Source organism: Camelus ferus, chromosome 20, assembly GCF_009834535.1.
Source record: "Camelus ferus isolate YT-003-E chromosome 20, BCGSAC_Cfer_1.0, whole genome shotgun sequence".
NCBI lineage: Eukaryota > Metazoa > Chordata > Mammalia > Artiodactyla > Camelidae > Camelus > Camelus ferus.
The window spans coordinates 37,483,826-37,508,760 of NC_045715.1; the positions used below are offsets into that span (position 1 = coordinate 37,483,826).

Genomic DNA, 24,935 nt, shown 5'->3' on the forward strand with positions numbered 1-24,935 from the left:
GATATAAATGCAACTGGGACATACATATATATGAATATGGCTAAAAGAATATACTTCCTAAAAGTAATTATTACATTATTAAGTGAAATAGATAAATGCACACACACGCGCCTCGATTTTTAGAATGGACATCCAACACATCATCCAAACTAACTTCAAATTTTTGCTTCATTTTTCTACCTGAAAATCAGTTTTTCAGATTAAAAATTTAGACATTGAAGGATGTAGAACATATCTTAACCAATGCCTCTTTCTTCAGTTTTTTTCACCCGGTTATAAGGAGGTACCATTCTTGGGACACGGCAGCGGTATTTGAGGGGAAAAAAAAAACGCACAAGTAAATTAGTGATGCTCCCTCACTTAACTGCGGTACCAGTCTTAGGTTCAAAAGGAGCTGCACATTAGGATACACTTTAAAAAAAAACAACTAAACTCATGTGTTAAACTACTGTAAGGTATTAGGCAGAAATTTCACAGCAGGGCCAACGGTGATGGGGATTTTGTCCTTGCTCAGCTCTCGATCTGACAAAGCCAGCACGTGAGGTCTTACTCACTTTGGGGCCTGGCAGTCCTGGTTTTCCCGGAGGACATACACACGGGGCTGCAGTTGAACCTACATCGCTGGGACCGTTGAGGCACTGAAAGACAAAAATGGACATTAAGCCACACGGAAAGACGCAGCTCGACGTGTTCGCGTGCACAGGTGTGTCTGTAGGTGTGTGAGAAATGGTAACCGTGTCGTACACTTACTATCCAATTTTTATTTATCCAATTTATAAGCCAATAAGTAATTCCAAATCAACAAAAAAGCTATGCATACTAAATACACTGAAACTACATGAAAATGGGTTCTACGTATCTAATATACTCACAATTGATGGGAGGAAGACAAACAGCCCCACAATGCAAATACTACCTTAAGGAGAATAATCGTTTCCAGGCCTACCTCACCATTCTGAAAGAGAAACAGCAACAAATGTGTTTTAAAATACGTTTTTAATTGAAGTCCTAAGTTAGCTTCCTAATTTACATTCTCTTGTCCAGGGTAGAGATAAATGATGTATCAAAACCAGCAAGAGATAGAACATGTGCTTGCCACCGTCCTAAAAAACTATTTATTTATACGTTATTCCTACATTTAGATATATGATAAAGGAAGGAAATTAGCAATAGTGAAGAATTGGAGGGAAAATGAAAACATCAAAGATTCTTAGCGTGACGGCCCCGCAGGGCAAAAATGCCACAATGAGGGACTTAGACGCTCTCTTGAACTTTCTGGAAACCATCAGAACCAGAGAAAAAGCCAAAAGGCATCTAACTAAGCAAGTCACAGACGACATGCATTCAATTTTATGCACTTGACTTTCGGAGAGCATCTTGCTGAACAATCTATGTCTTACCGAATAACACAACTTTAAATAGGTTAATAATCTTTCTGAACAATAACAAATTAGATCAGGAAAGGAGAAGGTGGGAAGGAAGATGGAAAAGTAAATGAGCCAGAAGTCACACCTGAGAGTAAGGAAGGGGCCGTGAAAACACAGAAACGTGCTTGTGAGAACCCAGAGTCCCCCATCTCATGCTGCGCTTCAATTATACGAGGGGGTAAAGGACGGTCATAACGTTGATGGAGAAATAGCAATGAAACAAGTATGCATAATGCACTCTCAAAATGCAATAACTTAATGGTCTTAGGAGAGATTTATGTTCCAGGTTATAAGTACTTAAAATAAACATTATAGTGTTTAAACAAAAGAGATTGATCATCCAAGTTATAAGTCTCTACAATAAACGTTAGAGTGTTTAAACAAAAGAGATTTATATTCCAAGTTATAAGCCTCTAAAATAAAAATCAGTGTTTAAACAATTACCTAGGTAAAAAAAACCCAGAATGAATCATTTCTAAACATTCCCATCTTTGATTTTATTATAGATCCCTTAAATGTCCTGCTCTGTGGCCTCAAATTTTCAGAACATGTGGATTCGTAAGTTGTTCAGTTTGATAGAAAAAAAAGAAGACAACAGTATAACTGTACCAACTAAAGGAACCATGTAGGGCTCAAAAATCACTGAGAATCCACACTCTCAAAAAATTTTACAACATTCTACCTTATCTACACTAGCAACATATGCCTTTTTTTTGTGCCCAAGGGAAAAGGGATTTAATCATACACACACACACATTTATAATCAGATCCTGTTAACATTTCAGCTTACAATCTTTTCCTTCCTAATGCATTAATAAAAATAGCTAAATTAATAGAAAGTTGCTTGTGTCCTAGAAATACAAGAAAATCTTACTTGGCTAATGGCAACAAAAAGAAAAATTTACATTCATTATGGTTTAAGAAAACGTGCTGGGGAACAGGAAAATGAATCCTTTTATTTTTTAATTGAAGTACCATCTACTCTTCAGAAAATCGTGCCATGTTGAGGTATTCTCCCCACACGTTTAATGACTCCTAGAAATGGATTTCACACACTAGACATTCAGACAACAAATTCTATTTTTCTAAAGCAGGAACAGCCCTGCTTCACTCAAGTAATGGAACAATCATAACCCTAAGACAATGGGAGAATATGTCCTGTGGTCTTCGTTTGCACTTGAAGAATAATTCATTATAATTTTATTTCAGTGATGAACCTCAAAATATGTTTTAATCGATGCAGTTTCATTTGCATTGACAATTAAGAAACAAAAGAACCCCATGTGTTAAATGAAAGCTCACGAATTATCTGCTTTTTATCGATTGCTCTGAAAGACCTGAAGCAAAAATTGGGAAAAAAATCATCCGTCCTACTCACAAATCCAGGAATTTCACATGCCGTCTCCCGGTTGTTCTGTTCTGGGTCACAGTAGATCCGCAGCTTTTGGACATCAAACTGGAAACGTAAAACCATCCCAATTAAACTGGAGGCACAAGCAAACTGTTTCACAAAAGCAAACTCGGATATATAGAAGTGGCCACTATAATTAGCAATCGTGTAAGATTTCAATTTAAGCTGAAACAATAAAAATACAAAATGTGAATACTTAACATACAGTATAAAGATGTGATACCACAGAACTCCGAAGGAAAACTCGCCTGGCACCAAAGACAAGTCTCTGGTTTCTCTGGGAAACCCATGGAGCTTCTGTTGTAGCTTTACATTAAGAGCTAGTCTAGAGAGCATTTCATGAACCACTTAAAAGCTCTCCCAGGCTTTCTGTGTTTAGCCAACATGTCCCAACATCCCTGATTGCACAGGGCGGGCTCAAGAAGTCACCTTTAGTTTCAGAGATTCAGTCGTTGGCACGGAGTTCTGTATGATGAGTACTCCCGGCACCTGCCACTCTTTAAATATTTACTATAATTTGATATGTGACATTAACATATAAAAACCATGTGTATAATCATACATTTGAATATGTCACCGTCTTCCCTTAACAGAAAACAGAGTGGGGAAGACATACCTTTTCAAATACAGGATTTTTCAAGAAATGGCTATCTTTTACATATACACTTCACAACCCACACATAGATATTCTAGTTTAAAGAGAGAACTAAAAAGGTCACAGTTTTGTTCATGAAGAACCCTGACATGCATTAATCTAATTGTATCCTCACAGCTGCAAAGACATTTTTATAACTCCCTCACTCACAGCTTTAATCGTATTCACTTTTCCAAATTTATGATATAATCTACGCTTCTCCTGGGAAATATGAAACTAACATTTCATGAGAACATAGAATTCAACCCTGAGCCCAGGGGAACGGATTTCTATGAGTTATTATATTAAGTTTGATTTTTCATTTTCATGCACACACACAAATATGCAATTTGACAAACGAACTGGGCCACATGTTGCTTAAGCTTCTTAAAGGCAATCAGTTAAATACAGTTAAGTGCGATACACACTATCACAAAAGCTCCGTTCTATACATGCGAAAAGCAGATGATTTTTAATCCACCTGAACAGTTTCTTCTTTCCCAGAGTACTTTCCGATTTGGGTTTGCCCGCTGATGAAAATCCCTAGGACTGGATGCAAGGGCTTGTCTTCGATTTGTTGATCATCGATGTAGAGAGTTACATCTTGCTCTGTCACCAGGAGACGGATCTGATGCCAGCCTTCATCAAACAACGTCTACAGGAAGAAAATATGGAAGATTTCATAAGTAAAATCCCTTACAATCTGTCGTTTTCTTTGTTTCTATTCCTTTGCCATCAACCATAAATCCACACCGCACAAACTGGCTGCATTACATTCTAATTCATCCTGATCCACGCTGGGCCTCAAAGGCCACCCACCAATGATTTTATGACTCCCTCGTGGAGCTCCCATTGCATAGCCCAAAGCAGCTGGACCAAACTATTTACTGAAACAACTCCTTCCAGGTCACAAATGAGTTCCAAAATGGTCCTGATCCAAATGGCTTCTCTCATTCCCTCATCCGAAGTGCTCTGTAACTCGTCCATGCTCTTTCATAGTCGCAACTTCCACGACTCAAACCATCTTGATCATTTCATTCCTTCTTCTCCAACTGTCCCTTCTCCATCCTTCTGAGGGCCCAGCGCCCTCCATCTGCCCTTTGATGAGGGTGTTCCACACAGGTCTGTCCTTCACCTTTCATTTTCCCTTTGAGTGGATCTCATCCACTCAATTATTCCTTTTATGGAATAACTTCCATCAACAGCCTGGACCTCCTTCCCACATGTGGTACCCAGAACTCTAACACCAGCTAGAATCTTTTCACCAGGATGTTTCCCTCCGTTACTAACAACTAGATACAAAATTCTACCAAGTCTGTCTCTTAAATATGACTCAAATTCACTTCTCCATTTCCTTTCTCATCACCATGAGTTAGGTCCATAGCTATCTTGCTTTATCTGAATACTTTTCAAACATACCTCTATCCTTAACCCTTCCTTCTCCGAGTCATCCTTATCACTACTAGAATTAACCTCTCTCATTAGAGTTTTGTCAGAGAAGAAGCCACATCTTATTAATTTCTATATTCCAGGACCTCGCCCAATTCCATGAAAGAGTCAAAAGTATCCTTTGCAAAAGAAGAAGGAAAAAAAGGTGAGGAGAGAGTTACTTTGACCATGACACGCCTGTAATCAAGACCTTTTGATGGAATTCTGCCACCCACTGAATGAAGTCCAAAACCCTTTGTATGGTTCCCAGGTCCCTGCAAATTAAGCTTAGGGCTTTCTAGCTTTTTCTTTCCTGTACCTTATACTCCACAAACACAGGGGCCACCACTTCCTACTCTCTGAACAAAAACCCTGCATTTTACTACACATGACTACTCAGCAGTGAACCACGGACTTACACGTCCTCATCTCTCTCCATCAAAATCCCATACATCCTTCAAGGTCCACTCCAAAAACCATCTCATTTATGAAGACTTTCCCACATGTACAAGAATCCACTTCTTTCACAGCTCCACTAACACATTGGACTTCTGTTAAATACCAGAAGCACTGACTATCCCATCATAAGTTAGTTCCCTGAAGGTGAGAAATAGGCCTTATTCATTTGTCACTTCCTACAGAACCTAGCACATTGCCTTTAATGAGAATGGCTGACAATTTTTTTAATTTAATCTATTTACCAAGCGAAGAAATTGCATAAATACATCATTTCATATACAGCCTTGTCTATTCCCTAAATTACATAATGTACCATTAGACTATCATCATGAAAGTAATGATCAAAACATAATTGCTTTTACATTGCATCTGTCTTCTGAATACATTTGACCTGGGAAATACACTTTTACTTTCAATTTTGCAATTTTATTAAATATATGTTCCTTCGGGGGAAATAAAATATCTTCCTAATAAATGTGAATTCTGTACCCATTATCTACCTATATTTAATGTAATGACAAATATGACTTTGTCTCAATATCCTGTAAGACAATGGCAGTATAAAATAGACCCACAGGGACTTTGAAATTGACCAGACCTAAATTAAATTCCTGATGTCACCTCTTAGTAGCCGTGTTACTTTGAGCGGAACTTAATATCGTTGAACCTTGGTTTCTTTGTCTGTAAAATGAGAGCAATAACTTCTTCCTTGGATGGCTGTTATAATGAAATGTTCCTGCCACCTCGTAGCAGGCACTCAAAAAATGTTAGTTTCCCCACCCCTTAATCTCATACAAATTAAGAAATAAATTTTAATTAACCACTACATATAAAAATAGACAAAAAGTAAATTTGTTCTGTAGAGCACAGGGAACTATATTCAATATCTTGTAATAACCTTTAATGAAAAAGAATATGAAAATGAATATATGTATATAGATGCATAACTGGGACACTGCTATACACCAGAAATTGACACACTGTAACTGACTATATTTCAATTAAAAAAATCTTATAATAGCCTATAATGAGAAAGAATATGAAAAGAAATACGTATATATGTATAACTAAATCACTATGCTGTACACCAGAAACTAACACAATAACATCGTAAATCAATCATACTTCGACAAAAAGTATTGAATTTCAAATATAAAAATAAATAAAATTTTTAAAAAGAAACACATTTTCTCCTTTTCTTGCTTTAACTTGGTAAAGCAAAGTTAAAATGTAAAGTCAGTATCTTTCCAGTCATGTTAAAATCATGCCTCTCGTCCCCTAAACCTGATGGCAATTCCCCCTGAGTACCAGAGTCAATAACCCAGGCATCTTTACCTTAACTCGAGGGTCAGCAAAGGTGACCACTTGTGAGCCATTAATTATGCTGGTAGTTGTAAATACTAATGTTTTATCCACTCCATTTAAGGTAACTGCTATTTGTGGCCTTCCATCAAAGGTTAAAATTCTCCATAAATCCCACATTTTCTTGACCTTAAATCTCTGAGTGGAGACAAAGACATAGGATGGAGGAAGACCTTCTGGGAAAACATTGCTGGAAAAAAGAACACGTATGAGCTTAAAGAATTCTCAACACATCTCCAGACATATCAGAAAAAAGCTGTATCAACATGTAACGTTTACCTGGTGAATTCTGATAAATCAACTTTTGATGTTATTTCATATCCCTTTATCTTTGTTGGCGAAAGTTGGATTCTTTTCTTTGCCTTTTTCTTGACACCCAAACCCAAAAGAATATCGAACCCCTTCTCATCACGAGCTGCCACCGGGATTCGTGTTGGACAGACAGATTCTACAAAGCAAAAGCAAAAGACAATCATCTAAAAGGTGATCAATCATGGGTTATTCAACAAGAAAGGAGACTCAAGGGAGGACTCTTAGAAAACATAGAATTATAAAATCTCTACATGCTCACGAAAGGATATAAATGTATTTTCAGAGAAAACATGTGGAAGTGTTTTTGGCATTTGAGAATGAAGTCTCATTAGTCTTTTTCCCCCCAAAAAGAGGATTAAAGCGAAACAGAAATGTAAAAGGAACCATTGTTAATGGATCGTTTTAAGGGCAGTGCTACGCCAAAATTTACAATTCACTATTTGAATATGAGGCAACCTAACACCTGTCAGCTAGGAGAGCAATGGAGCAGATTCGTGATGCTCAGCCAGGATTTGCTGTCAGTCAGTCATGTGTTCTCGGTTAACACTCTTATATTTCTTGCATCTAGGAGATGAACTCTGATTGCTTTCTTGGAATCCCAGCATTTGAGGGGGAAAAAACTGTGTTGCTCTTTTAGTCTTTCTAGTTCTAGAAGTTTATAATCTTACAGTTCAATTACCTTGGTTCTTTCCCTTTGGAAAAAACTTAACTGTGGGTCCTTTCTTTTCATGGAAACTCTTTACACAGGACTATTGGCTCATCTATGATTAATTATATTATATATTATATTAATCATATTTATAAATGAATAAAGATTTTCCTTATGAAGAATCATGAAGGTTTACATTATACAGTCATCTGTAGAAATTATAAAATATCTTACGCTTTTCACTTCTCTGGGAAATGAGTGTCTCAAATTATGTGGAAAATTTTGTACAGCTGAAATGCTGTTCCTGTTATACCATAGGAATGTTGCAATATTTTCAGATTCTTCCAAAGCCATCACATAACATACACAATGAGCATGACTGCTTATATTTTATAGAGCAGCTAACAGAATAAAACGAGAACAAACTCCACTAAACAAACTTTACGAGAATCACTCTTACATGATGTTAAGGAGAGGGAAAGGTATCATATTTATAATACAATAAAAAATAATGAGATGGGTTTAATTAGCCCAAAACATACCGTCATAATGTGTACTATGGAATATTGGAAATAAAATAAAGGTTTGATATAAATAAAATCAGATGTATTCCTTGGAAGGGAGTGGGTATGTTTCCCTTCAGGTCTGAAGATGTTGAGTTGGGAAGGGACCTAATCAATCACACCCTTCTTCCTTTGGTAAGTTTTGAGCTAACTGATGGGAAGGTATAGGAACCAGGCAGAGGATGCTGGTTAGAGGTGTGACCCACTGAGTCTGATGAGACTCTGCAACATAATCAACCACATCTGTCGCCAGGCAACCCAGCAGGGCTGATTTATTCCCCACCCATCTCAGGAGCAGGACCTGGCCACTAACCTCACACATGGTCTAAAGAGGAAACAGAATACCACCTCCAGAGACCTGCTGATTCAAAGAGAAGAAAGCTGAAAAAATTTTGCAAACAATGACCAGCTACTTTTATCAAACTCCCTGGCCCAAAAACACACTTTCCCGTTAGTGGTGAGGAGTGAAAGAAGGTGAGGAGAGATCAGAAAAGTCAGTCTACATACTCCTTGCAGCACTGCTTTTCATTTTGAAAAATGAGAACCAAAAACCAAATTGCCTGAGTCAAGGGAAAAGCCAATTCAGGTGAATTTGGAGCAGAAGAGTGACAAATTGGACTTCAATATTGAACCATCTTTGCATTCTGAAATAATCCTTATTCTGATAAATATTAATCCTTTACGACATTACTGGATTTGCTAGTATTTTTTTAGCAAACATTTTCCACCTGTACTTAAAACTGGGATTTGTTATAATTTTAAAATTCATTTTAATAGTTTTAAAAGATGACTTACTCAAAAAAAAAAATAGTCCAGCTGAAGTCCCTCCACATGAAAACATAAGAAGCAGGGCATAAGTGTCTCAATAATGCTGTATTATGCCGTTTAAATCATAAATCAATAAAAGAAATTAATTTTTTTGTCATTATGATGCAGGCTTTGCTTTTGAGGGGGGTAATACAGAATAAAATGAAGCCTCACTTCAAATGCATTTTGATTTAAAACTGCAAAAGAAAGAAGTTCAGCTGCAAAGAAAATGTGTTAAACATGACATCATAAGAATATTCAGATTTGAATTGCTCCTTTGATTTGCTTTACAAAAGAGAAGTTATAAGATGTTGGACAAAGAGCTCTAACTTTAGACCAGAACCTGAGGTTTTAGACGAAGCCTCTCTCTTAACCTCTCATGAACCTCTGGATTCCCATCTGTGAAATGAGAATAATGATCTCCTTCACGGGGTTTGTCGGAGGATCAAATGAGATGGTGTGTGTGAAACTGCCTTGTAACTCCACAACGGCACGCAATGGGAGGGGACAAAGCAAGTATTGTGTTCATCCCTTTTCTATAATAAAATCTTTTGCGCTGTACCCTAATCTCTAGAATTCTGTAGGAAACAGTGCGGCATGGTTTGTCAAATCAGGAATGTAAACTAATAGTCACAGTGTAGCCATGTTTTCATGACTACCTAGCACATCTCATTAGGGAAAATCTACTTAAATATTTAATATTTTTTCCAAGGAGTAATTTTTCTTCCCAGTTGGCTCACCTACAAGAACAACAAGATATCCTTACACATGGGAATTGAAAAGTAAAATGTAGTTAAAATGCTCAAATATATGGTTTGTATGCCTAGCTATGAGAGACAGGTAAAAGAAAGTTTCCACATATAAAATACTTCTTTGATCTCCAAACAACAATTTCCCCACAAACTTCCAGGGAAACAGAGGTAAATAATTAACTTCCCCATTGTGCAGAAAAAAAAAACAAAAGAAATATATGTATAAATATACAACAGCATCCAGAGAGGGGCATGGAAACTGGAAATAAAAACTGAAACTTGAAGGTATAATTTTAAGGACCAGGAAAATAAAACGCTAAAAGAGAGTCAGCTGGGGCTTGTTATAACACCTACAGCAGGGTAAGTAGAACAATCTAGATAAACCAAGTTAATTTAAAGGAGTGTGTTCAGGAGCAAGGATGGGAAAAAAAAAAAAGCCCAACTTGGAAGACCTAGGTTCACAACTGGTTCCCTACACGGACTACACGGCTACAATTTTATTTTCACTCCAATATGTTCAGAGAACATCCAGAAAAGGAAGGCTTTATGAGATGAGTACAGATTATCCCACTTATTTTAAACACTGAAGTCCAGTAATAATTGCTTTTCTGTCCAATCTCAAGGCTTAGCAGTATAAGTTAATTCAGTCTTCTCGGGATCATAAAAAAAAATGTGTTTTATTTAAAAATCCCACCATGAAGAGGGACACAAAAACTGTATATATCTTGCGTCTAACCAGGGCAATCAAATGTGTCCAGCTACACCTTGCTACTTATAAGTTAATATAACAGGGCCACTGATGTACACATTATTCCAGAACATACCTAGCCTAGTTTACAAGTGCCTATTCAATCCAATTCCACACTTCCATTGCTTGTAAGTCACCTTCTGCAGAAGTCGCATATCTTATTGAGAACTGGGGAATTCTAACAAGATTTGTGGTCAGAGACCAAAAGTAACTTTACTGATGCAGCCCAATAAGACGTAGTTGTCTATGGTGCCTCTGGTGCAGCTCAGATCTGTGCAAGCCGACTTCTTTAAACTTTCCTGGGATGAACCTGGTTTTAATGGGAAGGCAAACATGAGGACACGTGCCACTGACACACATCCTTCAATGGTGTTCAGCGGCAAGTGATACACGTGCCTTCCTGAAGGTCTATTACACCATCACGTGCTTTAACGTCATGTATACATCCGTAAAAAAAGGAGGCACATGCACCACTGTTGCAATTTAGTGCAAAGATTGTGAAACTTATTGGAAATACAATAAAATAACAATAGCAAACCCAAAATAAATTATCCAAGCAGACATCCTCTTACCAGAGCCCAAATTCACAAGTTTTCTTGTCGCATTACAGATTGAATGATCTCATCCTCTTTTAATAGCAAGGAATCCTACTGCCTTAAAATATAGGCTGATCTGGAGTCAACAGTCCTTCATCAGAGGAAGATGTCCAGCAAACACATGGCCACCCGACAGTGGGACACAGTAAGCATAGATTTTTGACAACAGTCCTCACAGTGATGAGTCAATAGGAACAATAAACTCCAACCAGCCTTAGGTACAATTTGTGCACAAAACAGAAGTCAAAATCTTTTTCACGAGCTAAGTGGCCTCAGTAACATCGAATATATTATTTTTTAACAATAAGAAGACACATAAGAAATGGAAATCCACCCTTGGCTTAGAAAATAGTTAAGGAGAATACAGTTTTAAAGGCTTATGGGGGGAGGGTAGAGCTCAGTGATAAAGTGCATGCCTAGCATGCAGAAGGTCCTGGGTTCAATCCCCAGTCCCTCCATTCAAAAATTAAATAAATAAATAAATACACCTAATTTACACCCCCCCCAACAAAAGCAAAACTAAAAAATAAAATAAAGAGAACTTGAAAACACTTGGAAAAAAAGGCTTACAAAATTACAAAAATAACTCATCTGTTTTTGCCATTTTTCATTTTAAAAGCATTGATTATGTGATGAAAATTTTTAAGTCAATCTTTCCTCTGACTGAACAGTATGGGTGGAGAAAGGTAATGTGTTTTGGCTTTACACATGTCCAGACAATAGTATGTGTCCAAATCCTTTAACTCATTCTTTACTCCTTCTCTTTTTCATTTTTAATTTGAATGGGAAGAGTTTTTGTCAGATATTAGTTATGCATCATTTTAACATACAAACTCTACTGTTTTTTTTTTTTAACCAGACATCCAGGCATCTTAACATGTCCCTACACTTCTCTAGCAGACTGATATTAATGTTCCTAAAATGTGGTCTCGCTGACCTGAGTAACCAATAGGGTTTTGTAGAAGTAAAGGAATGTGACTTCCACTCGACCATCAAAGACACTGAGCTCCCCGTTGTGCTCTTGGACCACTCACTCTGGAAGAAGCCAGACGCCATGTTGTAAGGACACTCAAGCAGCAATGGGGGGAGGTCCATGTGACCAGGAACCGAGACCTGCCAACAGCCAGGACTGACCTGCCAACCTTGTGAGTCACCTTAAAAGCAGATCCTCCAGCCCCAGTCAAGCCTTCAGCTGACTGCTGCCCCAAATGACATCTTGACTTCAATTCCTTAAGAGGACCTGAGTTAGGACCATTCAGCCCAGCTTCACCCATGTCGCTGAACCACAGAAAATGTACAAGATAATACATATTTACTATTATGTAAACTGCAAAAACAAAATTTAAAAATGTAGTCTCTCCCCACCAAGGTTGGAGTCCATCACTTGGCATAAGATCACACATCAAGAAAGTGATGTTGACAAAGTCAGGAAACAAACCCGGATCTGGGCCTGACTCCAGAGACAGGGCTGGACCACCATAAAATCATATGGCCTCAGGTGTAGCAAAAAAAAAAAAAATCAAGTGCTTTACTTTAATAGACACTGCACTTACTGACTTTTTAAAAAAAACATTTATTAAGATACAATCTCCATTCAGTAAAATGCCCTAATCTCAAGGGTTCAACAGCTCAACTGGCACATATGCATACAATCAAAGAACTAGCACCAGACAAGACAAGGAATGTCCAACACCTTGAAAGTTATCTCATGTTCCTTCACGGAGAAAAACCACCACCACCAGAAGCCACCACTGTTAAACAAATTCTATCCCCATTAATTTGTTTAGTTTTGTCTGTTCTTTATTTTTAATTTTTTTTTTGGAGGTGGGGGGTAGTTAGATTTACTTAGTGGTTTTTGGAGAAGGTACTGGGGATTGAACCCAGGACCTTGTGTGTGCTAACTGAGCATGCGCTCTACCCCTGGAGCTATACCCTCCCCTAGTTTTGTCTGTTCCTGAACGTCATGTAAATGAACCAAGTAGTATCTTTTTGTTTTTTAATTTGACTTCTCTTGCTCAACATAATGCCACGTTTTTGCACATAACAGTGATTTGTTTTGTTGGTGGTGGTGGTGGTGTGTTGCTGTGAAGGATTCTACCGTATGAATTATACTATGATGTGTTTATCCATCTTCCTGTGGGTAATCATTGGAGCTGTTTCCAGTTTGGGTCTATTTTTAATAAAGCTGCTATGAACACTCTTGGATAGTCATTTGGTGAACATACAAATTTATTTCTCATAGTTAAGTATCTGGGAGAAGAACTGCTATTTCATAGGATAGCAGTATGCTTTGCCCTGGTAGATAATGTCAAAGGCTTTTCCAAGGTGGATGTACCAATTTTCATTCCAACTAGCATGCCAACTGTGACTTACAAAGGACGAAGCTGCTATGAGAATAAAGTATGTAATTAGTTGACAGCTACTACACACAGTATTTTAGAGAAAGAGAAAGGATGGGAGAATGAGCTGTTCATACAAGTTTTATCATTCCTAAGAAAATTATTCTGCACGTTTTCTTGTTTATTCCTTTCCTAGAAATAATGATCTTGCACAGCTGCATCGAGATCATAAACACTGTCAGCAAAGTCTGCATGCTGTAATTGGTGAATTTTCTGAATCATGCCACAGTTATTCTGCTTTTCCCAAACATCACTTTTTACATAAAATATAAACAGACTATGTTTCTTTATTTGAAACATAGCTCCAGCCTCTCTAATTAAATGAATGGAAAATTCACACTTGCGGATATACTACAAGCCCTTGACAATGTAGGTTGCCTCCATTTCAGATTAGATTTAAATTCTCGCAATCTACAGCTAGAATACAAAGTGATTCCTCTGAATACCTGAGGAGGCTTTAGGAACTAGTAGACTAGATCCTGTCCCGTCTGCCAAACCTCGCCCCACCTCCCACCCCTCATTTCTCCCTGCCCCATCTCAGTGGATGGGAATTCAAGTGTATGTGTACCAACAATGGGGAGGCAGAATGGAAGGAGATCAGTTTCATGTCAGGGCAGAGAAATTAATCACATATATGTTACGAAATCATGGAACCCAAAATACTCACCACCTCCAAAAACATCCCAGTTGTCCTGGCCACCGCTCCTGAAAGGTGTATCTTTACCTTTTATGGCTTCTATCGAAATGCAAGTTAAACTGAGTAGGGTGGAGTAAAATATCAGGCCATTATTACCAAGTATTATAAGGCTTGAGTTAGATAATCAAATTATCCAGCAATCTCCAAGCCAAGGGAAAGGGGCGTACAAAGTAGTAGTAATTTTTGACGGGAGGAAAAGAAATTCAGGAGAAGCCCTGAGCAGCATTCCGAGTTAGAGTGCACCACGGTGGAAAGTGCTGGAGAGAAAAAAGCCCCAGAGTTGTAGGGGATGAGAGACACCGAAGTTCCACTCAGGCAAGCAGTCTTTATCTCTCTCTCTCTCTCTCTCTCTTTCTCAAAGAAGGTAAGCCCACAGTTACACAGTTAGTTGCCTTCTGACCTCTGGCTTCCCTTCAGTCAACCCCATATGCTCTTTTAAGAAGTAGATAAGTTTCCTGCTTCATCCAAAAGTCAAGATGGTGGGAAAACGGAACAGTAGGAACACACAGGCAGGTTTCGAGGGTCGGCTCTTTTAACTACCCACACCTGTGTACAGGTAAATTCAGCTCACCTGAATAAAATATGGGTCCAGAAACCCAGTCACTCAAGCCACAAGCTGTTGGAAGCCCTTGAAGGCATCTAAGTAAGGTATGAAGGTATCTTACAGAATACAGGGGAAATTACTTTCTTTTTCCATCCTCATTCTGTTGTACCAAGCCCATGCCTGGCTGATTCATAAAAAGCACAGAAGAGTGATGCCACCGAGGTGGCAGAATGGAAAGTCCCAACCCACGTTCTCCAACTGGAACACTGACCAACAATGACATATGGACCAGAATTCCTTTAGGCGAGTTCCAGATTCCAGGTAGGAAAGCTGAAGGCCCCCGGCGAGGACAAAGCCAAGAAAAGCCTCACTGAAACAGGTAATAAGAGCACTATCGCTTCACCCACATCAGTCCCTCCCAAGATGACATAAATCAGCGCCCAGAGAGAGCGCACCAGCGCGTAATGCCCCCTTCAGGAGGGAACGAGAAAAGCAGAGCAGGGCATCCGATGCCCCAGCTTTCTGGAGGGCTGCCCAAGAGACCGGTGCCATTCGCACCTCACCTGCAGCACTGAAGGGACCAGAATTACTTGGATGCCTGGTGACTGGTGAGAACAAAATGGAGCAGGGCGGTGGCTTGTTGTGGCTGGCATGGTTCGGCGTGATCAAAAGACACATCCCTTGAAGCTTCTCCCGCAGGAAGAGAAAAGAGGGAAGCATGTACCCAGCATTCCAGCTTTTCAAAGGGCTGCCTGAGGGGATGATACTGGTCTTGCCTGACTAAGGCTGCTGACAGGGAACCAGCACACTTGGACACTTGGGGACCACTGAGAGCAAGGGAGAGTGCGAAGCTCATGGCTACAGAACCAGAGAACTTGGAGTGGTGCAGGCAGACCCCAAAGGCAGTGAAAGATTAAGAGCTACTGAAAAAGAAACCAGCCCCTCTAATTCACAATGGCTCACATCGTCCCAGAGAAATCACATCCATTTCAAAAAGGTTTCAGAATCTCCAGTGAGACTGATTGCTAAGGGACTTCTCCCTGTGCAAAGCCAGTGGGTAAAAACTGAGAGGGGACTGTTTTTTCAGATGTGTGAAACCCAAAACAAAGCTATGAAATACATGACCCCATCAAAGGAACAAACTAACTCCCCAGATACTGACTCTGAAGAAAGGGAGGTATATTATCTGATGAAGAATGCAAAATAACCCCATAAAAATGATCTATGAACTCAAGAAATGATGCATGAACAAAATAAGAATATCATATGTGGAATCTAAAACAAAACAGAAAGAAAGAAAAAAGAGGATACTAATGAACTCATCTACAAAACAGAAGCAGACCCGCAGACATGGTAAACAATTTTATGGTTACCAGGGGAAAGGGGGTGGGAAGGGATAAATTTGGGAGTTTGAGATTTGCAAACATTAACCACTACATATAAAAAGAGATAAAAAAACAAATTCCTTCTGTAGAGCACAGGGAACTGTATTCAGTATCTTACAATGACCTTTAATGAAAAAGAATATGAAAACGAATACACACACACACACACACACGACTGGGACATTGTGCTGTACACCAGAAATTGACACATTATAACTGACGGTGCTTCAATTTAAAAAAAGAATATCAGCATCACTTGATACCAAAGCTAGAAAAAGACACAAGAAAAGAAAACTGCAGGTAAACATTCCTGATGAATATAGATGCAAAAAATCCTCCCCCAAACACTAGCAATTTGAATACAAGAACGTATCAAAAGGATGAAAATGGATCATACACTATGATCAAGCGGGATTTATTTTGGGGATGCAAAGATGATTTCGCCTATGAAATCAATCAATGGGACACAACACTGTAACAGAATGAAGGATAAAAGTCATATGATGGACTCAACATGCAGAAAAAGCACTTGAAAAAATTCAACATCTCTTCATGATAAAAACACACACCAAAGTTAAGTATAGAAGGAATTTACTTTAACACAGTAAAAGCCATATATATGAAAAGCCCACAGCTAACGTCATACCAGTGGGGAAAAACTGAAGGCCCTTTCTCTAAGATCTGGAACCAGACAAGGATGCCCACTCTCACCACTTCTATTCAACATCGTATTGGAAGTACTAGCCTGAGTATCAAAAATAATATAAAAATACTATGGAAAATACTTAACCAAGGAGGCAGAAGACTTGAATACTAAAAACTACAAAACACAGCTCAAAGAAATGAAATAAAACACATACACACAAAAAGACGTCTCATGTTCTGGATTGAAAAACTTCTGTTGTAGAAGTGTCCTTATCACGCAGAGTGATCTACAGATTCACAGCAATCCCTATCAGAACCCCAGGGGCCAGTCCCAGAAGGACAAATACCATTCTACCTTTATGAAGCATCAAAAGTAGTCAAACTCACAGAAACACAAGGGTTGGGGGAAAGAGGAAATGGGAGCTGCTGTCCGATGGGCATAGAGTTTCAGTCACGCCACAGGGAAGGTTGTAGATCTGACACACAAGATGGTACTTGTTAACAATACTGTGTTATACACTTAAATATGTTGAGAGTAGGTCTCATATTATGTGTTTTTTTAACACAGTAAAAAAATAAAAAATAAAAAAAAAATTAGACTCTCAGACAGATAATGGAATCATTACCCATCTCAAAAAGGTGGTCCTGAAATAAGGAATGCATTGCAGAATACACCTCCAGGAAAATGGCACGTCCATGAAGATGAAATAATCCACATGGAACAAAGGGATGGATAATGTTTTGTTCACTGTGGATCAACCACAGCAGAGTATAAAGAGGAACAGTATTGGAAAATGGTAATCGTATATGCTAATGAGCATCTTAAAGTAGAAGTTAACTGTACGTCCAAAAAGAAAGTGAAATTGTCAAAGAATCAAGTATAGATCACATGCTCTGAGGCTGCTGCAGCACAGCGATGCTTTAATGTGGCGCATTAATCATAATCCAACACAGCATAAAAAGTCAAGTGCAAAAAAGCCCATATTTTCCATTAGTGCAATTTCAAAAAGCACACTTTGAAAGATGACCATTGTACAGTGTGTATGTGAACTGAATAGACAGACATTACTTACATTCTTTCTTTGAGTGTGGAGGAAGAAATATTTGGCAAGATTTCCAATCCGATTTTTTTTTTTTTACAGACTGTACATTTTAGCTGAAAAAATTTTTACCCCTATTAACAGACTCTACTCTTTCATGTGTATTTTTAAGCTTTTAAATGGAGAGAATGTAGTTAACAAAATACTTATCGACAGAAAAAGTCTCTGAAGCAAATACCACACAGACATATTTATATCAAATTTCTATTTTAGGATAAAAAATGAATGGTAAGTGAAATTTCACCATAAAGAGTCTATTTTAACAGTGAAATATACCTAGCTTCAAAACGAAAAACTTCTAACAACATACTAAAAATCAAAAACCCTTTTGACGTGTCCAACACAACAAAAGGCAACACATTCTTACTGTTATGAAAAGAATGACCGTAACGATCATTTGTACTTGTTAGCACCTTTTTACAAAGTTTTATTAAAGAAAATCCTTAATTTCCATACTATTAAAAATAAACAAATCTAAAAAACTTTCAAATGTTTTTCTCTACCATATCTCCCCAAAATAGGAAGAAAATAGAGGAATTCATTTTTTTTCTAAGCCACAATCATTTAGAGATTTTTCTATCGAATGTGAGCCAAACTTTTTTGGAGTTTTCAGAAGTAAACTGGAAAAAAAGCCTTTCTGTTTTACATGGGTATTATTTTTTAGGTATAAAAATGCCTATAATATTAAAAATAAAAGATATGAATAAACAATTCTCTCCCAAAGTAATCTGAACACAAGTATGTCTATACCCTGACAGGATTAATGTTTACCAAGAATTGGAAATTTCCCACATCAAGGAGCTTCATAAACATGAAGTTAGATTTTTATGAAATAATATAAACATAATCAATAGACTGGTAAGTACTATATTTTCAAATGTTCCCTCCTGCTGGTGGGAGTTTAAGTTTTTCTCAAGTAGAATTTTTAACATAATTCCAAAGTTTTAAAACTGTTAGCAATGTGATCTTTGTTTTCTGAAGAAATGATGAAAGATTCCAATCCAGAATTAGGTACAAAGATATTCACTGGTATTTGTATTAGAAAAATAAACCAAACATACAAAAATGGAGAAATTATTAAATAACTTACCAGAAAAGATTGTCTGCTCTTATGTTAAAAGAGGAAAAAAATTACATACAAAACAATAAAGTACATAATAAAATGAAAATAGAGTTTGACATTACATATACAATATTGTCCTTATTTATGCATTTGAATAAACTCTCAGACACACTGAAATAAAAAAGGAAAGGACTGGAATGAAAAAGACAGAAAAATTTGTTAACAGGAGTGAAATGATCACGTGTGGTTTACATATGTTTTTATCCTTTGTATATCTTTCTTTTCTACCTTCTCCACAATAAACACATTGTCACTGAAAAGAAAAAAACAATAAAACAAAATTTTACATATTCCAGCTGTAGGTTTTATAAGAAGCAGTTTCTAAAAACAAAACTTATCCAGAATAAATAACACCACGAAAATGTGCACTCACCTCAATTCTAACGGAAATACTTCGACATTAAATGTACCTATCTCCCCCCGTGTAAAAACAATGAACAGGTTACACCAAATGTAGGAAAAAGGAATTACTAATCGTTTCCAAATGAAATGACGGCTTACCTTCACAAAGCTTCTGCTTCATCACCTCCCTTATTTTGGATATTGCGATATAATCTTCCACATAAAACACGTAAGTAGATGAAGGCTTGTTGGCTATGGCTCTGAGTTCCGCATCTTCTGTTTCAGAACCAACACCGATGGCAAACAAGGTGATCTTACTGTCTCTTGCGGCTTCTGCGGCATCCTTGACTTCGTCCTGGGATTTACCGTCAGTGAGGACCACCGCGATCTTGGTCAGAAACCGCGAGGACTTGGCGAAGAGGTAATCAAGTGCAAACTGGATGGCTTTTCCGGTCCTCGTGTTGCCTCCCAAGTAGTGAATGGCTTCCATCGCGGCCACCAGCTTCCCTCCTGAGTCCTGGCTGCCCAGGGGGATCTCCAGCACCGGGTAGTCACTGTACTGAACCACCCCGACCTGAATAAACTTCGGCCCGATGTCAAAGTTTTTTGTGATATTGACAAGCCATTTCTTCACTATTTCAAAGTTTTCTGGGCCGACGCTGTAAGAGCCATCCAAGATGAAAACTAAGTCTGTTGGAGCCGTACGGCAACCTGGGTGAAAAAAACCATCAGAGTTTATTCACTATGTTAAAAAAAAAAAAAAAAACCAGAAACAGAAAGTGAGAGGTTTCAAATGCATGATTGTTTTAACTAACCAGATGGAGAGAATCTTTTCACAACGTATGCGTACATAAAGTCACCACGATGTGTACTTTAAACATCTTACAATTTTATATGTCAATTATACATCAAGAAAGTTGACTTTTTTTTTAAATAGAAAAAAATAATAGTAATCAGTTCATAGAAGTTTTGTGAAGATTAAGTAAGATACACTGCCTAGCCTGGGAAAATTCTTTACAAATGAGGCTATGATTTTTGTTGAGATGTTTGAATTATCTTGTTACATTTTAAGGATGAATGATTCAGCTCTTAAAATAGGGAATAAAAAATGGAAGCTGTAAGTGGATATGGGATCTAGATATCTCTTTGCAGGGGTAGGTATTACCATGAAGTGACATTTTATTCTAGTTCTCTACTGAATTAAAAAAACACAAAAAAACTTAATAAATAAATGCATGATTTAAGCTCTACACTAACATCATTGTTTATCAATAAAATATGCTTATTTTAACCTGAAATATGTATAAAATGTATATAAATCAATGAGTCGGGGGGAAGAAATTAAAAACAAACTTTCTGCCAACTTCAGGACTCAACTAGCCAACAAAGATCCATATTCTTTCTTTTTTATTACTGAAGTATAGTTGATTTACAGTGTTGTGCTGGTTTCTGGTGTACATATTCTTGACTGAGTTGATAAAAGTTAAATGAACCAAAATCACAAAAGCAGTCACTCTTGCACTCCATGCAAGATGAATTTTTGAAGGTCTGATCTCTCATCTACAGCCACTAATATAGTCAAAACATTAGCCTGTGCGAAGTGAATCTGTGTCCAAGGCTGTAAAGCTCTTTCTTTCTCTGTAGAGATAGATTCTTGTTTCAAGATACCAGGAAACACATGTGATCGGCACATCTTAGAACTCGACCGGGAAAAAAAAAAAAGACTATCCAGGGTGCAAGTTATACCCAGACGAGTTCTAAACACCTGTGGAAAACAAAAAACACTTCATTCTCGTTTCCCCAGTACACAACATGCCCCTAATCTGATTTCATTCTTTCGGGATGCATATATTGAATACCTACTCTGTGCCTGACATCATGCGAGGCACTGGCTTCAAGCCTACAAGAGACACCTCAAAATGCTCACAGCCTAGGAAGATGGACAAGTGGCTGGTTAGAGAAATTTCAGAGAATTTGGAGAACATTTAGGAGGGGGTGGCCACTTAATTATGGAAAGACAGGATGATTTTGAGGGAAAGTTGACAGGCAGCCTGAGATGTGAAAGGAGAGAGCTTTAACCAGGTCAAGAGGAGGCCATTCTAATCAGAACAGCATGTGCAAAGGTCCAGAGGTGAGAGACAGACACAGCCCAAGAGACAAACTGGTTTGTTTGGGTAACTCCAAGGGTTTGTAGCGGCCAACAAGAGGTCCAGGAGGGAACAACCGTACTGGCCCTTTCCTTCCCCAACTTCTGCACTCAAAGCAGCAAGAATACTGCTGTTTTTGGCCCATAGGATAAGGATCCCATGTCCCTGGAGATGATGAGTTGGAAGAAAATGAGATGGCAACTTTTAAAACCTATGGTTTTACTCAGGGTCTCCCTTAAGTAATGGTCAGATGCCCAATTTAAAGTTATAATAAGGATGATTTACTTTCTGTATATATTGCCAATAAGGTATCATAATTGCAAAGGATGGTACTGGTGAAAAAAGTTGCTTGGTGACAATTAGTACTAGTATTTTTGTCTCTCTTTGGAGTAAACCAATCAATCAATCAACCTCTCCCTCTCTTCACCTCCCTCACTCCCGCCTTCCTCTCCTTTCCATTCTTTTCCTTATCTTTGTCAATTATGTATCTGGGATATTGACAAAGCTCACATGGAGAGGCCTCAATTTTACAGTGATCTCAACTCACCCATCACAGTAACCAGCAAAAGCAAACACTATTGTCAGGCAAACACGTATTAACAGCCAAGAAGTTACCCACCCCCCCTAAAAATTTGCCAAAATATGGATTTGCCTAAAAACTGTAACTGTGATCATGACGTCCCTCCTCAGATGCTATATGGCAGGAGGTGTCGAAGAATGTAGACAGGCGTGAGGGACACTAGTCTAACTGCCTGGCCACGGTGGCCACCGCCGGAGTTCAAGGCAGGGACAGCACAAGTGGAATTCAGCCCAGAGGCAAATTTTCTAACCCAAGGGAATCCAGTTCACCTGTTATTTTTGGAATAACAGGATGACAGGGTTATGCTTTTATTGGAGTTCTGTGGAACAGACAGACAGACAGGAAGATTGTATTTGTAGGATTCCTCAGTGTTGCCTTTCCTCAACCCTGTGCGATCTGTTACTGCCTGGACCTGCGAGTGTTTGTGTACCACTCGATTCAGTGGTTATAAATTCTTGCAGAGTTATTCTTGGGCTCTTTCCACCCCTTTCCAGAGCCATGGGGCATGTATTTCATAACTGCAAGGTTAGCCAAGCACATGGCTACGAAAGCAAGCACTGCCATTTATAAACCCCAGCCAAACTGCCACTCCAAGAGACCTCCTTCTTAGACAGGCAATCACTGGAGGGAAGGGATGCACCGAAGATCAAGGCGTAGTTCAAATAGTCATTACAGCTCTAACCAGACATAGGTATGACACTAAGCAAGCCCCTTAAATGTGACGACTCTCTTTTCCCACTCAAAAAAAATAAAGAGTATCTGCCTTGTAGAGTGCTTGGCGGGGGGAGGGGGGGAACCGAACTATAAAAGTGTTTATGCAGACATTAAATATTATTGTCAATAAGTCTTAAGCCAAGCTGAACCAAACTGTCAAACCGTCTGATTTAACTGTGATAGAAACCATAATTCATTTACAGCAGAGGGTTTATGTTTATGAGTTTTAAAATATGAATCTAAGCAAACTTTTAAACAGAAGTATGGTATCTGTGAAGGATGGCCTGGGTAGCAAACTGCCACTCACAGAGCCTACCTTCTCCAACACAAGACCTCCTACAGGCAGAGTACTAGTCACTGTGTGCTGAGACGTTTATATGCCTTACCTTATTTACAAGGACTGTCTTATTATCTCTACGCAATGACCTCATAGGATGAGGTCCTGATAACTGTCCTAAGAGGCAAGTACCTTCTTTATCTCCATGTCATGAAGCTTATCAACAGCTGAACTTGGACTCAATACCAGATGATTTGCTCCAAACCCTGATGGGTTAATAAAATGAACGATTCGCATAGAATTTTCTCTGAATGACCTCTCACAGCTTTTCCTCTCAGTTAATGGGTAACATAGCAATTCATCAATGTTGGGGGATCGCAGCATCAAAGACATGAAGAATAAGTTAAGCTTCTTAAAGCCATTGCTTGAGCTCCTCTAATCTGATTTGCACAATTAATTTGTTGATAACAAAAAAGACAATGTTGAGGGTTCTTACTTGATCTTATCTCCCCATCATCAGCTAAGGCAGAATTCTGAAGAAGCAAAACTATCCAAAGGAATGTAATGTGATGAGCCATGTTTCTGTTTTCCTTCCAATATTTTGGTTTTAGGATTCCTAAAAAGAAAAAAAAAAGTTAAATATATCAGAAAAATAAAGACAAATACCTAACTGTGATAAATTTAATTGTTTAAACGCAATATCCCGTCGAAGTACAGTTACTAACCTTGGAATTAACTTACGCACCCAAAATAGCCACATTGCAAATGTATTGATGCAGGACAACACGACAATGGTTGGGAGCTAAGGAACGCCCGTGATTAGCTTTTAATTCACAATTACCCTGGGAAAGCAAAACTTACCTAAAACTTTGGGCTTTGCTCAAAATATTTGCTAGAATCGCCCCTTTTAAGCAGTCTGTAGAACCTTAGCGCATTTTTTATTATCTCAGTGGTAGCAAACATCCTTCTTTTAAATATGGATTTTCATTTAAGAAACACTCAAAGGGTATCTGGTAAAAATATCTGTATGATAAAGCTGAATGGCAAGAGTGAACTTTTTTAATGGGGTGTTAATTATAAACAATAAGATCTATTTTATGTAACTCAGAAACACTCAGTTTAATACGTCTTCTAAGTTAGTCCAAGGACTTCACTCCTGGTTAGAATGTGGAACGTTACAAAAGACTATCACTCCCAAACATGTCAGATAAACTGTAAACCTATAGTCTTTTAAAACACAGAAGAAAAAAACAAGGTTGAAAGAAACCTAAAAGACCTAAATTCCAAAAGTTATTAATCCTTCATAGGACAGAAAAGATTCAGAGGTGCTTTTGTCTCTAGCAGAAAGGGAGCCGTCCTTCAAGAGGAGGGAGAATTTGCTACAGTGTGAAAGAAATCAGTCAAAGCTGGTGTGACAGCTTAGAATCCCGAAAGGTCCAGGCTGCAGAGAAAGAATGCCCCCATCCAGCAATTCCTCCCCGCACCTTTTAACTGGGTACATGGAATAAACAGGTAGCACAGAAAATTGAGAGCAGTGCAAAACAGTCTAGAGACACCCACTTCCTCCCTCCCCCTGTTCAAGAACCCAGGGAATTCCTCAGGTACAAATCCTTCTCTGCTGAACGTTAGGGGAGAAGCAACAGAATGGAGAAAAGTCGCTCCAAGGCATTCCAGCCCTACAATAAAATTAGAGTTCTTTGAGCAAATAGATATTCTTAAAAACCCTAGAAAGAATAATCAAGAAATAAGACAGAAAACATAAATTACCTAAGTCAATATTGAAAAAGGAGATGCCACTACAGACCCTACAGACATTAAAAGGACAATGAGTAGA

General features: G+C 38.3%; 1 protein-coding gene across 5 annotated transcripts in view; it reads right to left on the reverse strand.

Annotated features, from left to right (window-relative positions):
* COL21A1 (collagen type XXI alpha 1 chain) overlaps positions 1 to 24,935 on the reverse strand; it is a 218,319-nt gene that overhangs the window by 89,669 nt on the left and 103,715 nt on the right. For 4 of the 5 annotated variants that reach the window (XM_032463320.1, XM_032463319.1, XM_032463321.1 and 1 more), the window contains 8 exons: positions 23,598 to 23,717; positions 19,543 to 20,094; positions 7,001 to 7,169; positions 6,695 to 6,911; positions 3,954 to 4,127; positions 2,806 to 2,883; positions 947 to 955; positions 555 to 638 (listed from right to left, as the gene is read on the reverse strand). In XM_032463320.1, coding sequence (XP_032319211.1) covers positions 555 to 638; positions 947 to 955; positions 2,806 to 2,883; positions 3,954 to 4,127; positions 6,695 to 6,911; positions 7,001 to 7,169; positions 19,543 to 20,094; positions 23,598 to 23,679 — 1,365 coding nt within the window. In that variant the 5' untranslated portion in view covers positions 23,680 to 23,717. Of the gene's footprint in view, positions 1 to 554; positions 640 to 946; positions 956 to 2,805; positions 2,884 to 3,953; positions 4,128 to 6,694; positions 6,912 to 7,000; positions 7,170 to 19,542; positions 20,095 to 23,597; positions 23,718 to 24,935 lie in introns of those variants that run through there. The other variant, XM_032463322.1, reaches the window with a different exon arrangement.